The sequence below is a fragment of the Penicillium hispanicum genome (genome assembly GCF_028827665.1).
Source record: "Penicillium hispanicum strain IBT 35686 chromosome Unknown utg000002l_segment0_segment0, whole genome shotgun sequence".
In the NCBI taxonomy this organism is placed as follows: domain Eukaryota; kingdom Fungi; phylum Ascomycota; class Eurotiomycetes; order Eurotiales; family Aspergillaceae; genus Penicillium; species Penicillium hispanicum.
Genome location: NW_026623194.1, coordinates 534,655 through 550,387, shown reverse-complemented (window position 1 = coordinate 550,387; position 15,733 = coordinate 534,655). Strand labels below are relative to the sequence as shown.

The 15,733-nt window shown below is 41.9% G+C and overlaps 4 protein-coding genes across 4 annotated transcripts; 2 read left to right on the top strand and 2 right to left on the bottom strand.

Moving 5' to 3' along the window:
• Positions 1-115: 115 nt before the first annotated feature.
• bud4 (uncharacterized protein) lies at positions 116-4,391 on the bottom strand (the record flags this gene model as incomplete). The annotated part of the gene is made up of 4 exons (XM_056941156.1): positions 116-733; positions 786-1,477; positions 1,530-4,242; positions 4,302-4,391. The coding sequence occupies 4 exons, from the start codon at positions 4,389-4,391 to the stop codon at positions 116-118; spliced, it is 4,113 nt and encodes a 1,370-aa protein (XP_056803011.1).
• A 99-nt stretch (positions 4,392-4,490) lies between these two features.
• N7459_001970 (uncharacterized protein) lies at positions 4,491-4,760 on the top strand (the record flags this gene model as incomplete). Its single annotated transcript, XM_056941155.1, has 2 exons — positions 4,491-4,539; positions 4,591-4,760. 2 exons carry the CDS (start codon positions 4,491-4,493, stop codon positions 4,758-4,760), a joined length of 219 nt encoding a protein of 72 aa, XP_056803010.1.
• Positions 4,761-5,175: 415 nt separating this feature from the next.
• mrh4 (ATP-dependent RNA helicase MRH4) lies at positions 5,176-6,963 on the top strand (the record flags this gene model as incomplete). Its single annotated transcript, XM_056941154.1, has 1 exon — positions 5,176-6,963. One exon carries the CDS (start codon positions 5,176-5,178, stop codon positions 6,961-6,963), a length of 1,788 nt encoding a protein of 595 aa, XP_056803009.1.
• Positions 6,964-7,486: 523 nt separating this feature from the next.
• On the bottom strand, positions 7,487-8,230 carry N7459_001968 (zinc finger MYND domain-containing protein; the record flags this gene model as incomplete). Its single annotated transcript, XM_056941153.1, has 1 exon — positions 7,487-8,230. The coding sequence occupies one exon, from the start codon at positions 8,228-8,230 to the stop codon at positions 7,487-7,489; it is 744 nt and encodes a 247-aa protein (XP_056803008.1).
• Between the last annotated feature and the right edge of the window lie 7,503 nt (positions 8,231-15,733).

The following is a 15,733-nucleotide window of genomic DNA, read 5'->3' as shown; positions in this document are numbered from 1 at the left end:
CTGGAACGACATCCACAAAGGGGGAATAGTAAAGAGGCTATTGTGACAACTCAACATCATGGACAGAAGAAGTGAAGAGGGCTTTTGCTCGAGGCGAGGGACTTCCAAGGCTAGCTTAGAATATCAGAGAGCGAGTCTTCTGTCGGCGGGCTTCGGCGCTGGGCATCTCCGGTTGAGAATAGGTGTGCTTGTGTCGGGGCCGGGGGGACTGGGACACCGGCGCCGCCGATCCCGCGGAGGCTGGGGGTGCCATCATACCACTCTGTCTTTTGCCAACAGGCGAGCCGGGGGCAGAAGGGATTCCGGTCGGAGGCAGGCGATCAGCAGTCAGCCGCCGGGACTTCATGCTGCGCTCTCGCTTGAGTACGAGGTCGGCCCAGGGCTTAATCGCGCCGTTGCCCGAGGTCGAGCCCTTGCCAACAGCATCCGACATGACTCGCAGCCAGCCGTCCTTGTCGGCGGCACTGTCGGCATAGAAGTCGATCACTTCGCCATTGCCAAAACGAATACGGAAACCCTCCTCCACGAACATGTAGCCCTCTTCTTCCTCTGCGAAGGCAGACTTGCGGCGACCGCCACCTTTAGTGCTAGTCTCTTTCTTGGTGAGAGACGAACGGTCGTCAATAAGCTTGGCTGCTTTAGCCAAGTTGATAGTGGCACGCGGCTGCCGGGTGGTTTCATGATAGGCTGTCAGCTTAGAGCCCTGAAGCTTGAAGAAACGGCGGCGCCAGTACTGTCGGATCTGTAAGCAACGCGTTTTGAATGATTGCGCTAGGGTGACCTACCGGGCAATCTCCGCCCTGCTGAGAAAGGAATCCCTCCCAGGAACGAGCAGCAACACTCTCCGCATCGCGCATTTCACGGATGCAGGCGTTCATGCTCTTGGGCATGTCTTCGTCCTTACCGCCCTTCGGCTTGGGAACAAAGAGCAATTGCAGTTCCAACTTGCCAATCTTGTACGGTGGGCGACGCTGAGCAGTTACACTAGTTGCGCTCTTCTTGCTCTTTACACTGCTCGGTTGTTCGTCAACAGCCCACTCGTTGAAGCATCCGACATCAACAGTGTATGGCCGACCAAAAGCATGCTTCTCATGATCACTTAAAGAAACATAGGCACGACCGAAGCTCCCATCACGGGCGACTAAGCTGCGAAGCCGGTCCCAAATGGGGGCGTTCACGTCCTTTTGTTGAGAAGATTGCATTTGCTGTTTAAGGTCCAGTTCCTTGCGTCGGCGAGGGGAGGCGAAGACACGACTAAGAGCCGAGGCCTTTTGGCGAGAGGGAGAGGTGGCAGTTTCCTGCGGGTACATCTTGTTTTCGTCGACCTTCATCTGGAGGGTCAACTGGAATTCGAGATCATTCTGCACAATAAGTTCGAATTCTTGCCCAATGGGAGCCGACTTGCCCAATTCGAGCCAGGATGTTGTCACACAGTGTAGGCCGTTGTCCAAAGTCAAGGCGAAATAAGATCGTTCACCTATAACGGTCTCAGCGACTGGAATAATTATCGAACAACAAACTGAACTTACCGCGCGGGAGAGGAAGATCAAGATATTTAATACCCACCACCTTCACGAACAGACGTCCCCTCTCTTCACCATCCTCGAAAGTGTCGTTCATCACGGGCTCATTCTCTTCAATGGTAGCATGAGGCGCCTGTACGTTGCTCTGTTGGCCGGGCAGCGGGGGGGCAGCGCCAGGAACGGGCTTCTTCTTTGGAACTCCACCGGCCATTTTCACACTCGGCTTTCGCATCTGTCCATTCCAGGGAACCGTCGTCCAGGTTTGCTGACTGGCTTTGCGAGGAGACGAGCCAGCAGACCGCGTACCACGTGGGTCCTCTGTGGTTTGTTCCGTAGGTAGGGGAGGCTCCTCGTCATTGCGGTTGGTAGCGATGACAACCTTCGTATTCTGGCGCATGAGGTATCCTCTCTGTTTTGGGAAGGGCGGGTTAGCCAACGTTGAGAAATTGGGAGTTCCAGAAAGTCCTAAGTTTTGAGGGGCCAGCAAGCTGTGTCGCTGGGAAGCTGGTAGGGGATGCGGAACAAGTTGGGAAAGAGCGAGATCGAACGCAACCTTTTGGGATTCAATGACGCGATCGAATTCTTTGGTCAATCCGGATCCAAGGCTTTCTTCCTGGATACTGAACGGAATGTCGAGCTGCATCAGGCTAGTCTGTCGCTGGGCAAAGTTCGTAGGCAGGGATAGCTGAGGGGCGGCATCAGCGGGTTTATTTTCACCATCGGACTTTTCAGACTCATTCGAGATCTGCTTGGTCAAGGAAGGCATCGGGGGTGGGTGCTGGCCACTGATCTTACGGCGAGTGGCAGCCATGGACTCCATGTCGGCGGGGGTCAACGATGGTCGAGTCTTCAGACCGGCACCGGGAGCTCTGATGGTCGCGATAGGCTCAGGCACCGACTCGTCTGAGGAGCTTTCGGCCTCCTGTTCAGATTCATATTCGTCCTCGTCCTCGTCCTCGTCGTTATCCTCGATTGGGTGCCGAATGACCGAGTCCGGCGTAGAGGGTTCGGGACTAGGCTCCTCCTTGATTTCCGGGGTCACAGGACGTCCGAGAGACTGGCGGATCGAAGCCATGTCTAAGTGTTGGCTTTCAGCGGGTTCAGCGTTGCTTGGAGACTCAGCCTGCTGCGTGGAATGGGCGGTCACAGGCTCGGCTCCAGCAACAGGGGTGGTTTGTCCAGACTCCTTGCTGCCGGCATCGTTTTCGGTATTTTCCAGAGCAGATCGGAGAGAGTAGTTGCTTTCATCATCATACTTGGCACGCTGGTCGCGAGACGAGAGGCTGTTATCGGAGGGATGTTGATAATAGTCAGTGATGGCATACAAGTCCTCGTCGCGAGCTTCTTCCTTGATTATGACGCTAGAAGAGTCATCGTCATCAATTTCCAGAGAAGGGATGGGGACATCGGGGTCGTAATGTTCGTAAGGATTGGGGCTCGATGCGATGTGAGAGTCATCCTCGAAGGTATCGTCTTCATAACTGTCGTTCTTGCGAATGTCTCTCAAGATTGAATCACGGGAGATGCGCGGAGGAGAAAACAAATCCTCTTTCAATTGCTCGCTCTCCTGGCCAACTTCGTTTTCCTTGTCTTCCACCGATGGCTCATCGTGTTCTTCATTATTGCTCTCGACTTCTTCTGGCTTCTGTTCATGCAACATCATCAGTCGCAGTCTGTCCTCTAGGGACATGGCGCCATTGATATCAGACTTGGCGTAGAATGCAGCCGCGGGAACTGAAGGCAAGCCGCGCTGGCTTCCACTTCCAAGCTCGAAGGCACCAGCTAGCTTGTCAGGCGAAGCGGGTTGCGAGCCAGACATGCGTGTCACAGAGGGAAGAGGCGGCAACGGACGGCGCTCTCCATTTGAATCAAGGGATTCAACCCGAGCATGGTGGCCGGACTCTCCTTCGCGCGAGATTGGTCGCTCTTCCGCATCATGATCATTGACGTGTTCATCGATCGAATCTCCATCGCCGTTACCACTGTCGGGACTCATGAAGCGCCACTCTTCCGGAAGAACAACCGGTGTCTTTTCAATATCTTCCAAGGAAGCGTCAAAGCTGTCATCGCGTTCCATTGATGATTCATGTTCAAAGCTGACTTCCTCCTCTTCCTCCTCCGAGTCATAACTGTTTTCGCGAGAGCCAGAAGCAATGGAGGAGGGATCGGGTGTGCGCATTTCATATTCATTGACTTGAGGAGGTGCCGCATCAAATGTAACGCTCTTCGCATGTCGGTGACCAGCACTGTCATACTCCGACCAGATATCGCTGGGGTCAAACCCCTTGCCATAGCGGCTGCCTTTCGACAAAGAAGACTTACCCGGCGTCGGCTGATCTTTGCTAGGGGACGGCGGTCTAGGGGGCTGCATTGCTGAATCGTCATCGGCAAACTGGGCCTTCGCAAGATTCATCTGGCTATCACGATTTGGCGACCGATCGGTAGCAAGAGGTCTATGAGGCACTGATACTTGGACAGGGTCGTACTCTTGCCCACCCTCTCGGAACATGTTATGGTTCTTGACTCGCGACACGCGCTTCAGATCTTCCAAAGATGGGCGTTTGGCGGGCAGGTAGGAGCCTTCTGGGTCATATGGCATTCGGTTTTCGGACCCCCTGGCGAAGGGGGTCGGGGAGTCGCGACCTTTCCAGAAGAGACGCGGAGAGGCTGTATTGTTCAAAGGTGAGACATCATAAGCAGGTGACTCGCCGTTGGGCATCTATCGCGATAGTCAGAGCAATGTCTCATGGACCCACCAAGAGGAGAGCATAACAGTACCTTGGTCGTCTGGTTCCAGATGGGAGAGTTACGTCGCTGCGCCGTCGGGCTCACTTCAGACAGCGGCCATTGACCCAGTCCACTGGCCATACTGGTGATAGGAACTCTGCGATCCTCGCAATGTATGGATATGGTTGCAGGAAACTAAGCAGTGACGACAGTAGCTCTGAAATATGTCAGCCGTTGATCATGCCTTCCGGTGACAAGGCGAGGCGCAAGCCGAAAGGAGAGAAAGGTGGTGAGTCGGGGTGCGATCACAGGTGGCATACCTTTGGCTAATGAATACCAGGAATCGCGTGGGAAGTGTTTGCCAGCAAGTCCTGGTACATGTGCTGGGAGGGCGGAAAATCGTGTCGATCGTGCCAGGAATGTAGGGGTGCCACCAAGCGAGGCGACGACAACCAAAACAATCAAGGCCCGGGGGCAGTTGACAGACAAGAGGCAAAGGCAGAGGGATAACGAAGGGATGTAGAGGAACAAGAGGAGGGGATGGATCGGATATCGATATCTATTTCCATGGATCGGAAGTGGATTGTTACCCCAAAGCAAGTTGTGGTGTTGACAGTCGCGGGAGTCTCCATGGCAACGGTGGGGAGCGTGTGGCTGACTCAGCCACGACTCCGGTCAGGTGACATGAGAGCCTGGGATGTCAGGTTTCAGGACCGGCACTAGGCCCGATAAGGCATGGCGCGGCAACTTTTCTGATTGTCCGGTTTTCTGCCTCCAGCTTGTCATCTTTCTTCATGAATCCTGCTGTCGTCAATTAGACAGGATGCCACTGCCTGTTCGATCCTCAATATGCTTGCTATGTCAACCTAGATTTCCCAGTCTCTCTATTGCGGCCATTCCTACATCATGGCAGGCTGCGCGAACCATGGCCACCGTGCGAGAGCGCCGAAAGTCCGCTCGTATGGCTCTGTCTCATAATGTCGCGCGATCCTCCCTTGAAAAACCACGTCCGGGCCGAAGTCGAGATAGTCCTTTTGCGGGAATGAATCAGACGGTCGCCCGGATTCGCGACACCTCACGCCCGAGATCCCAAGCCGCTTTGAAGCGATCCCGTGAAGACGGCAAACCGCAAAAGACTGAAAGCCCCCTCTACAAAGCTTTGAAGATGCAGACTACACTCTCGCCGATCACCTACGGTCGCCGGACTGCTATCAAATCCAAAATTGCGAACATCACCAGCTTCGATCACTTCCCTCTATTGCCTGCGGTGCGGCAGTCAATTTTCTCCCAAGCCCTTCCCGGTCTCGCAGACGTCACCCCAACCCCCATCCAACGACTTGCTATTCCACACCTTTTGAGTGATTCAGCAAATGGCAAGAACCCGAAGAAGGTGGAGGACGAGTTCCAGTACGACCAGTACCTTCTTGCGGCGGAAACAGGTTCGGGAAAGACTTTGGCATACCTTCTGCCCGTTGTGGATGCTGTAAAGCGTGCAGAGGCACGAGATGAAGAAGAGGATAAGATTCGTGAGCAGCAGAAGGCGGCGGAGCGGGAGGAAAAGATGAAGAATAAAACCTTCGATCTCGAGCCCGAGGAACCCCCCATGACCAATGCGGGCCGCCCCCGGGCCATTATTCTCGTTCCAACGTCTGAATTGGTATCACAGGTTGGAGAAAAGGTAAAATCCCTTGCTCATAAGATCAAATACCGCTCGGGAATGATCGCCTCAAATCTCACGCCGCGCCGGATCACCAATACCCTTTTCCATCCAGACGGCATCGACATCCTCGTCTCCACACCGCATCTCCTAGCGTCTATTGCAAAGACGAACCCGTACGTTCTCAGCCGGGTCAGTCATCTCGTTCTTGATGAGGCCGACTCTCTGATGGATCGCTCATTCTTGCCAACTACGACCGAGGTCATCAACAAAGCCGCCCCATCGCTCAAGAAACTGATTTTCTGCTCGGCCACTATTCCCCGCAGCTTAGACAATCAGATGCGGAAGCTCTACCCTGACATCAAGCGGCTGACGACCCCGAATCTCCACGCTGTTCCTCGTCGCGTGCAGCTGGGAGTGGTGGATATCGACAAAGAGCCCTACCGCGGGAACCGGAATCTTGCGTGCGCAGATGTGATCTGGTCGATCGGAAAAGCAGGGGAAGGGACCGATGGCGAAGGATACGGTCCTCTGGCATCATACATGGGTCCCAAGGTCAAGAAGATCATTGTGTTTGTCAACGAGCGGGAAGAGGCAGAGCAGGTCGCTCAGTTCCTTCACTCCAAGGGCATCGACGCTGTCTCCCTGTCCCGCGACTCAAGCTCTCGCAAGCAAGAGGAAATTCTCGCTGAATTCACTGAGATTGACCTTCCTCCGACTGCTGAAGAGGTTGTGTTAGCTCGAAAGCGGGCGCGCATGGAAAAGTCCATTCCTTTCGATGTTCCCGACAAGAAGCCCGAGTTCACTCGTCGCCTCCCCAACACCAAAGTCCTTGTGACTACAGACATTGCTTCACGAGGCATTGACACCTTGGCTGTGAAGAATGTGGTACTCTACCATGTCCCGCATACAACCGTGGACTTCATCCATCGCTTGGGCCGTCTAGGCCGTATGGGCAAGCGCGGTCGGGGTATTGTCCTGGTTGGTAAAAAGGATCGCAAGGATGTCGTCCGCGAGGTTCGCGAGGGCATGTTCCGCGGCCAGGCCTTGATCTAGACATATTTGCATTACTGTATAAACTGTGTACCATATTTCGGCGTTGAGGAGGATTTGGGGATTCCAGGCTCGCCTAACTATAAATACCCTGGCACGGCTGCCATGTCTTGAAAATTGTACGATATTAGAAATAAACGATGCTTCATTCAATCTTTACGACTTGAAGCGCCTTGGAAAATTTGACTGGTGATTTCATGGAATGAAAGAAACCTTGGAATGTGCCCAGGTGGCTGATGGAAATGTTTAGTGCCACGGAAATCGTGTCTGGATATATAAATCCGAGGCGGAGAATCCCACTCCCAGATCCCCTTTCCCAATAAACTTGTTACGGTGTATCTATGCCAGACACGCATGCACTAAATTGAAAAATCTCCCATTCTCATTTGTGCTTACATGTGAGAACCAACATTGTCAATCGGTGGCATACCTCAAGGCAATAAGACAGAGTATCTCAACAGACATCGACTCTCATCGCTCCCTCCTTTCTCAGCGCTTGTTTGTCTCGCAGTCTGAGCTCTCAGCTTCACGCCTTCACGGCCCAGCATTCCCACTCATTGACCAAATGAAGAAACAGGAGGTCCCTGCTGTCCTTGCCACCAGGACCCATTCCATAGATCTGCGCAGCAAAGAGACGCAGCTGGGTCGGCATCGTCGGAAGCTGGTAGTAAGCCCTGATCTCAGTGTCGTCAACAATGCGCGCGAGGTAGCTCCAGCGCGAGGGCACGATCCCGAAACACACGCACTCCCTCGCATGCGAGGCATTCCACCAAGGTGGAAACAGGTCGTGGCGAGAACCGACCTTGTCGAGGAACTTGCGGAAGTTCGCGATGCCGCCATCAGCGGCGCCGCCGTAGACACTGCCGGCGTGGATGTAGCCGTTCTCCTTGAAGTCGTCGGCGATGCGCAGGCGGTACGTCTCGATGAGCAGCTTGTAGACGTCCATCTTGGGCCGATACCACAGCCAGAGTTGGTCGTAGATGGCAGTGAAGGGCTTGTGGTGGTGGAGCTGCAATCCGTGCGAGGTACCAGGTCGATCGATGGGGTCGAATTGCAGTAGCTCGGTTCCAAGGAACACAACCATGCGCATGGCTAGGTCGACCTGCTCGGTACATAGAAATCTGTGGGCCTTCCAGTGCGTCTTTTGGCAGTCGCGGGAGCAGTACAGAGTGGTGCGACAGCGAGAGCACAATCTCAGCCGGTGTTCATTGGTTTCGGCCTTGTGACATGCCATGCATTCATTTTTGGAAGCAGGAGATGGGGTGGCCATCGTATGGCGTGTTGGAATAGTATGCGCAGATGGTAGTGGAGATGATGAGAGATTTTCAAAAGAGGACAGAGGAAGATGTGAGGGGAGAGAAGAGCTTGCTGGAAGAAAGATGGTCTATTTATATATGAAGGGAAAATCCGTCTGGAACTAAATGACGAGAAAGACCGTATTGAAAGCCAAACATTCAATGTTCCTCTCACTAGAACCGTATCCCGAGGTTATTCAGATATATTCCCTATTTGGAAAGTGAGAGGTATGGGATCGTCTTGTCAATCTCGCCATAGAAATATCAATGAATGCCATAGGGTGGGCTATCAATTCTAGCTCTTACACCAATATCCATTCACTATCGTCCCTTAAAGAATCCTACCTGATAAGTTTCTAAAGTCTGTTCTCTAGAAGTTGATGGCTGCTGCCTGAGGTGTGCAGACTGTGGTTCCAGCTATATAGATAGCTTGCGTGCTCTCTCTCTCTCTTCCTCTCTTTGATGAGCAAGTACGCTTTTTCCACTCGTTCCGTGTGATCTCCTCCATCATCAGGTACTAGAAAGAGATATATTGTTAGTTTGCTGGGCTGTAATACAGTGGTGCAGTGGCAAGGCTTAGCCCTAGAGGTTGTTATTGAATATGACTAGGCCGAGGGCAAGAAAAAGTTGTGTGCCGCAGTTCAAGATTTCCAATAGTAACTAGGTTTCAAGCATTAGTGTCGGCGATTACTAGTTAAACCCTCTTAGGAAGCACTAATGGAAAAATAGGTAAAGACTCGTAGCCCCTCTAGAATTCCTCCTGTAGAAATATCGATCAGTAGCACAATTTTATATAGATAATCTGTTATTAATTTAAGATTGTTAAAGGATAGTTATTAAGTATAGTAGATCCTACTTTGGTCTGGCTGATTTATATGAAGCGCTTAAGTTTATCTGGCCGAGAAGACTCTTGTGCTTTATGCCACTAGTTGAACTTCGAGTATATATGCGAAATATGTAGTGAAAGCTTACTTAAATAAATAGATAATATATTAGGCTGGGGGGGGGGGGGGGATGGTGTCACGCACCGGCCAATCGTCCACTGCTGTGTTAGCCTCGCTGCCTCAAAGGTGATACTTCTCCTGGTAGCCACAGTCCCTCCAAGCTTGCCTGTCTCTCGTTACTACCGCCTACCCAGCCTTATATGGGCTTAGAGTCCGTGAGGTGCTTGTCCTGAAAGGTGTGTTAATCAGGGGCGCTAACCAAGTCAGTCACTTAGAGATAGCTATCTCTAGGTAAGCTCCTAAGGTTGTTAGATATTGGTTAGGGTATTAAACAATGTGAAGTTGAACAAGAATAAGTTATATTTTAATCTAGTTATTTTAAATAATAGTGAGGGATTAAATGTGAAGAACTAAATATATATTAATGAATGAATATCTTTATATATCTAGTCTGTTATATTACTTAATAAGACTAGGTCTTATTATTTAATAGGATTTAATCTTATTATTTAATATATTATCCTATTATTTAATAGATTAAGTTATATAATTTATTGTTTATTTAGACTATATTTTAAAGGTTCTTTTATATAATTTCTAAATTAATTAGTTATTATTTTTTATTTTTATATCTTAGTATATTATTAATACTAGGTCTATAATATTATCTTTTCTTTTTAGATCTTTATCCTAAAGATTTTTAAATATAGCTATTTTATAGATATATATCTTTATTTTTATTTCCTAATTTTTTCTAATATATTATCTTAATTATATCTTTTAAAGCTTTTATTTATAAGAATATTTTATCTTATTATATTAAAGATAAAAGTTATTAATCTATTATTTTTTATAATTATTATATTTATTTTAACTAAATATATATCTATTCTAATTATTTTAGTTACTATATTAATTATATAAAAGATAGTAATAATACTAAATATACTATATTTAACCTTATTTTTTCTAATACTAAATAGTATTATTTAGTTAAGTCTTAAAATTCTTTTAAGAAAAAAGAGAAGGCTATCCTTCTATAATAGTAGATAATACTAGCTAAACTTTTTTATTTTTAAAAATAAAAATATTTACTATAAAAGTATATTAATAATTTTATAGTATATAATTTTAAAGAGATTTCTAAATTAAAAGATTTTAAATGTTATAAAAAAAAGGGTTAGATTATTTTTAAAAAATATATATTAAATTTATTTAATAAAAAGATTATTCTATAAAAAGTATTTATACTATAAATAAATCTATTTTATCTACTATTTATAATCTTAATAAGATTTTTATAGCTATATTAAAGGGTTTTATTTTAATATAATTAATTATATCTATTAATATAATAAATCCTATAGATTAGACTAATATTAACTTTAATATTTTCTTTATTTTTATCTTTAAGGTATCTTTTTTACCTTATAATAATACTATTAAACTAGCTAATAGTAGCTTTTTAGATTTATAATAGATTCCTATATATTTTCTAAGATAGAATACTTTTTCTATTAAATTAAGAACTATTATTAACTATTAAATTAGCTATTTTTTATAATAATTTTAATTTTATATTTATCTTTTATTTCTTTTTTAATTTTAATATTAGTAGTAATTTATATATTTTTTAGTATTAGTTTTAGTAATAATATATAGAATATTAAATAAATTTACTTTATACTTTTTAGTAATTTTAAATAATAATTAACTAATCTTATTTTTTTTAGTTATAAATAGCTTTAGTTTTTTATAGTTTAACTTTTTATTTAATTATTTTATCTTAATATTTTATTATAGTAAGTAGACCTTCTCTTTTTTTTTAGGATTAAGCCCCTTTTTATAGTTTTAGTTATAGTATATTTTTATATATAGATTAAGAAACTTAATATCTTTTATTATTTATAAATATAGTTATTAAATATTAGTTATTAGTAATTATACTGATTCTATAACTATATAATTACTTTATAGTTTGTTAATTAATAAAAGATTATATTTATAGTTAGTGTAAAATAGTGATTTTTCTATAGTTAAATATATTATATTATTATATATAAATTATATAATTAGTAATAGTCCTATTTAGTTATTTTACTAATAATTTATATAATATTATAAATACTATTTTAGTATTTAGTTTATTTATTCTATTTATCTATTTATTTATAGGTAGTAAGCTATTAAAAATCTATAATTAATATTTATTTAATCTATAAATAATTACTATATTTTACTAATAAATAGTTTATTTTTATTTAATATAATCTTTTTTAAAGTCCTATAATTTATAAATATATATTATAGAAGAATATTTACTATTCTTTCTATAATAATCTTTTTAGTTATTAGGATTATATATATATATTTAGTTAATTTATCTACAATAACTATAATTATATTATATTTTTAGGATTCTAGTAGCTTAATAATAGAGTTTATTATAATCTATTCTTATAGATATATTAATATATTACTTTTCTATATTTCTCTATATAGCTAGTATCTTACTAATTTATTTTATTGATAAATATTATAAGTTATAATATACTATTAGATTTTTGTTACAACCCCAGCCCTTACAGGGACCACACACATGGTCTATATGGGCCGCCGTACTGCGCAGGGACTTACACCCCTGCGCACACCCAGATAGCACACCAGCAATTAGTTTACACTCAGAATCAAGTCATTGGTTTCTTCACTCTAATCCTTTTATTATCTCCTTGGACTGCCTTGCAGAGCCAGTCCTAACATTAGTAAAGTTATATAAACCCTTATATAGGTCCTTATTATATAGGCAATATTGTTTTCTCTATTATAGATTTTCCTGATTGGGTTTAGACTAAAAGGTAGTATAAGCTACTTTTAATAATAAGGTTCTTAATTAAGATAGGTTAAGATAAATTAATTATAATAGTATTTAATTAGGCTAAAAAAGGAAGGTAAAATATCAATAAATTTACCCTTTTTTATCTAATTAGTTAGATTATTATACCAAAATTCTATAAAATATAGAGATAGAGATATAATAGATTCTAAGAAGTTATATAGTAAATGCTAGGGGTTTTATACCTTATTTATATTTAGTATTTTTGCCTTAAAAATAGGTTCTTTTACTTAATTAGCTATATATTAATTAGTTAATTTTTAGTAAATCTTTACTAGAATAGATACTATTAGTAGATTATATAATACTTATAAGTTTTAGTAAAAGGAGTATATTTATTATATAATATCACTATAGTATTATAGGGTTAATTAAGATTAGATATAATTCATTAATTATCTATAAAAAGAGTAGATAAAATATAGCTAATTATATAACTAATATAGCTAAAGATTTAATTATAATCTTAAGAATTAATCTTATAATTATAGTATATCTAGGTCTATATTAATTATTAAACTTTATTAAGATTAATTAGAGACTTAGTATCTTTTTAAATAGTAAAAATAATAGATTTATATAGTTAAGATAGAAGAACTAAATAAACTAATTAATCTAAATTAATATATTACTATATATTATAGATTCTAAAGGTTTACTAAATATAGTTAGACTATAAAATCTAGTTATTTAATATATATAAGATAATAATAGTTTTTATATCTATAGGTACCTAGGGAATTAAAGGTTTAGGTATTAAAGCTAAAAAAAGAAAATAATTAATTAAAAAATAATAATATAATTAAGATAAAAATAGATATATACTTAATAAAGAGGTATCTAGGCTTATAACTATTAAAGTTTAAAGACTTAAAAAAGGGTTTATTTTAGGCTAAAATAGTACTATTTTAGATCTAGAAGTCTATTTTAAATAGATAAGATAAATTAAATTAATTAAAAATAATAATTCTAAATAAAAAAGCTAGTAGTCTATATAGGGTATAAAAGGGATTATATAATAATAGAGGTAAATAATAGGAAATAAAGATCTACCTAGATAAATAAAGATAAAACAGATGATTTAGAATAAATATATGATTTATAATATAATTTTTATATTATTAAACAGAAAAAGGGGTAGATAGTTATGATAAAAGAAGGGTCACCTCCTAGATACTGATTAGGTAGAATAGGAGGGTAGAAAGAATAGATACCTAAAAAAACAGGGAGAAAAGGGAAAGGTTTCTAGTTTAAATCCTGGTTAGATCAGAATTAGGTAAATAGATATTCCTGATAGGAATTCTCCTATCTGACACTATTTAACCTTAATATAGTATTAGCTATTTATAATAAGAATTATTAGGTTAAAGCTAAGCTCTTTATTACTTATCTAGAGAAACCCGAGAATTATAGATATAAACTATAGTATATCTTTATAGATATTAAACTTCTTAGATATAACCCCCCTAAGCTGGTTAAACTCCTATATCTTTATAAAAGACTTATAGATAGTAAAGTCTAGGATATAGTAATAAATATTTTAGGTAGTAAGGACTTTTTTAGTGTATCTTCCTAAGTTAAGCTATATTTTTAAAAGAATATTAGTAGATAGATTACTCTTTAGCTCTCTAGATATAAAGATTTATCTCTAGTAATATAGAGAGTCTCTTTTAGTATCTAGATTATTAATAAAGGCGATATCTATCTTTTATTTATTTATAGTATCTTAGATTAGTTTATTAAGCTATATAAAAGGCTATTATTAAGAAGTTAAAGTCGATTTATAGCTCTCTACGAACTTTACTAGCTTTTTAATTATCTCTATAAACTATCTTAAGACCCTATCTTAATTTATATCTCTTAGTTACCCTATCTATCTATTATTACTAAAGAGTGGGTAATTACCTTCTATATATTTTCTTAAAACTATCTTAGATGCTATTTTAAGACTAGTTATACCCCTAAAGAATCTTTTATAGAAGCTATAAATATTAATATAGAGAGGACTAAGTTCCTTCTTAAGGATACTATTTATATATTACTGGTATTTAGAGGAGTTTATAAAGCTGCTTATATTATATAACTATAGGGTTTACTAGATAGAGGAGGCTATCTATCGAGGTAATAAGATAGATTTAATAATAGTATTATAGATATTTTTCTAGATAAAAGCGTTTTTAGAATTATAGGCAAGTATTACTTTTAAGAGAGGCTTAATATAGTTGAGATAGAAATCATCGGAATTGATAGAGGAGTTAAGCCTTAATAGATTATTAAAGAGGCTCTTACCATAACTACTTATAGGCAGTAGTTAGGAGGCCTTAAAGCCTTAGAGTGCTAGGAGAAGATTGATAGAGATATCTTTAAAGATCTTCTTGTAGTCAGAGGAGCATATTTCTTCAAGACACAATAGTGGTGTTTACCTTTATGGTTAAGGTGATCGAGCGCGTTGGGCGAGATGCCTTTGCTTTGGCAAGTTAAACAGAAAGAGTCAAGACCTTTCCTAATAGGATTATCTTCAACAATTTTGGTCCGGGCTTTATCCATCCCGGCGGTAAGCCCGGTGGTCACTGTTGTGATGTTCCTGAGACGGGAGGGACGGTCGGCACTAAAGGAAGTCGCGCTTTGTGACATTTTCCACGTCGGAATTTGCCGCTCAGCCACCGAAGCGATAGAACGCTCGAGTATAAGAATTCTCTTCTAAGTACTGAATTTAGGGGAAGGTGGTGAGAAGAAGGGGAAGCCGTTTGTGTGGGTCTCTGGGCAGTAGGAATTTACAGGATATGATTGGCTCTAAAAAGTGGGAGATGGTCGTGTTTTGTTTGTTTGTCTTTGCGACCACCACTCGAGGTGAAGTCCTGTGCATTAGCGCAAGGCTGTGTCAAGGTTCTCACACTAAAAAAATTCGGAGCCACATCCTCAGCGTAAAAGGGCCATCTCATTCGACTAAGCGTGTCCGAGCTAGGAAATGGACGGCTGGTACCTACTGACGTGGCCAGCAGCTTTGCATGCCAGTCTGAACGCAACACAGGCATGGCCGACGATCCCCTCTGGTTTTCGTTCAACATAAAGTCCCGGCGTGTAAGGTTCAAGACCCAATCCCTCTCTGCCACGTCTTATCATTCCGTCTCGTTTTGCCCCGTCCCGTCCTGTCCCACCTGCCTGGCCCCCCATTGTTCCCTTTTATTTACCCTTATTCTGTCTCGTCCTGTCTCGTCTCGTCCGGTCTTTCCACACCATTTTACTTCTCCCTTTGCATCCATATAGTTCAGACTGAATGTAGCCAAATAATGCGGGCCCTACTGACCCCTAACTTGATAAATACCAGTCTTTTCTCAAAGGGAGGTTGGTTTAACATCTTAACATTGTTACAACTCGAGGATAATAATGACCAGTTTACCTTGACATTACAATCTAGACTTACCCTTCGTTGGCGGGCTCGCTGTGAAATATTAGCAGGCACAAGTCTCTGTATGAACCAAGATATGTCTTATGGTAGATCAGCCGTCAAAATGGGGCTCGGGAGACCGCAAGAAGAGGAGATGGACGTGAACCCGCGAAGCCGCCGATGTTTCATTGTATGGAACCTGTCAGGAGATACCGATCCCAGAGGCACTCTATTCGCTTCCAGGAGGACATGT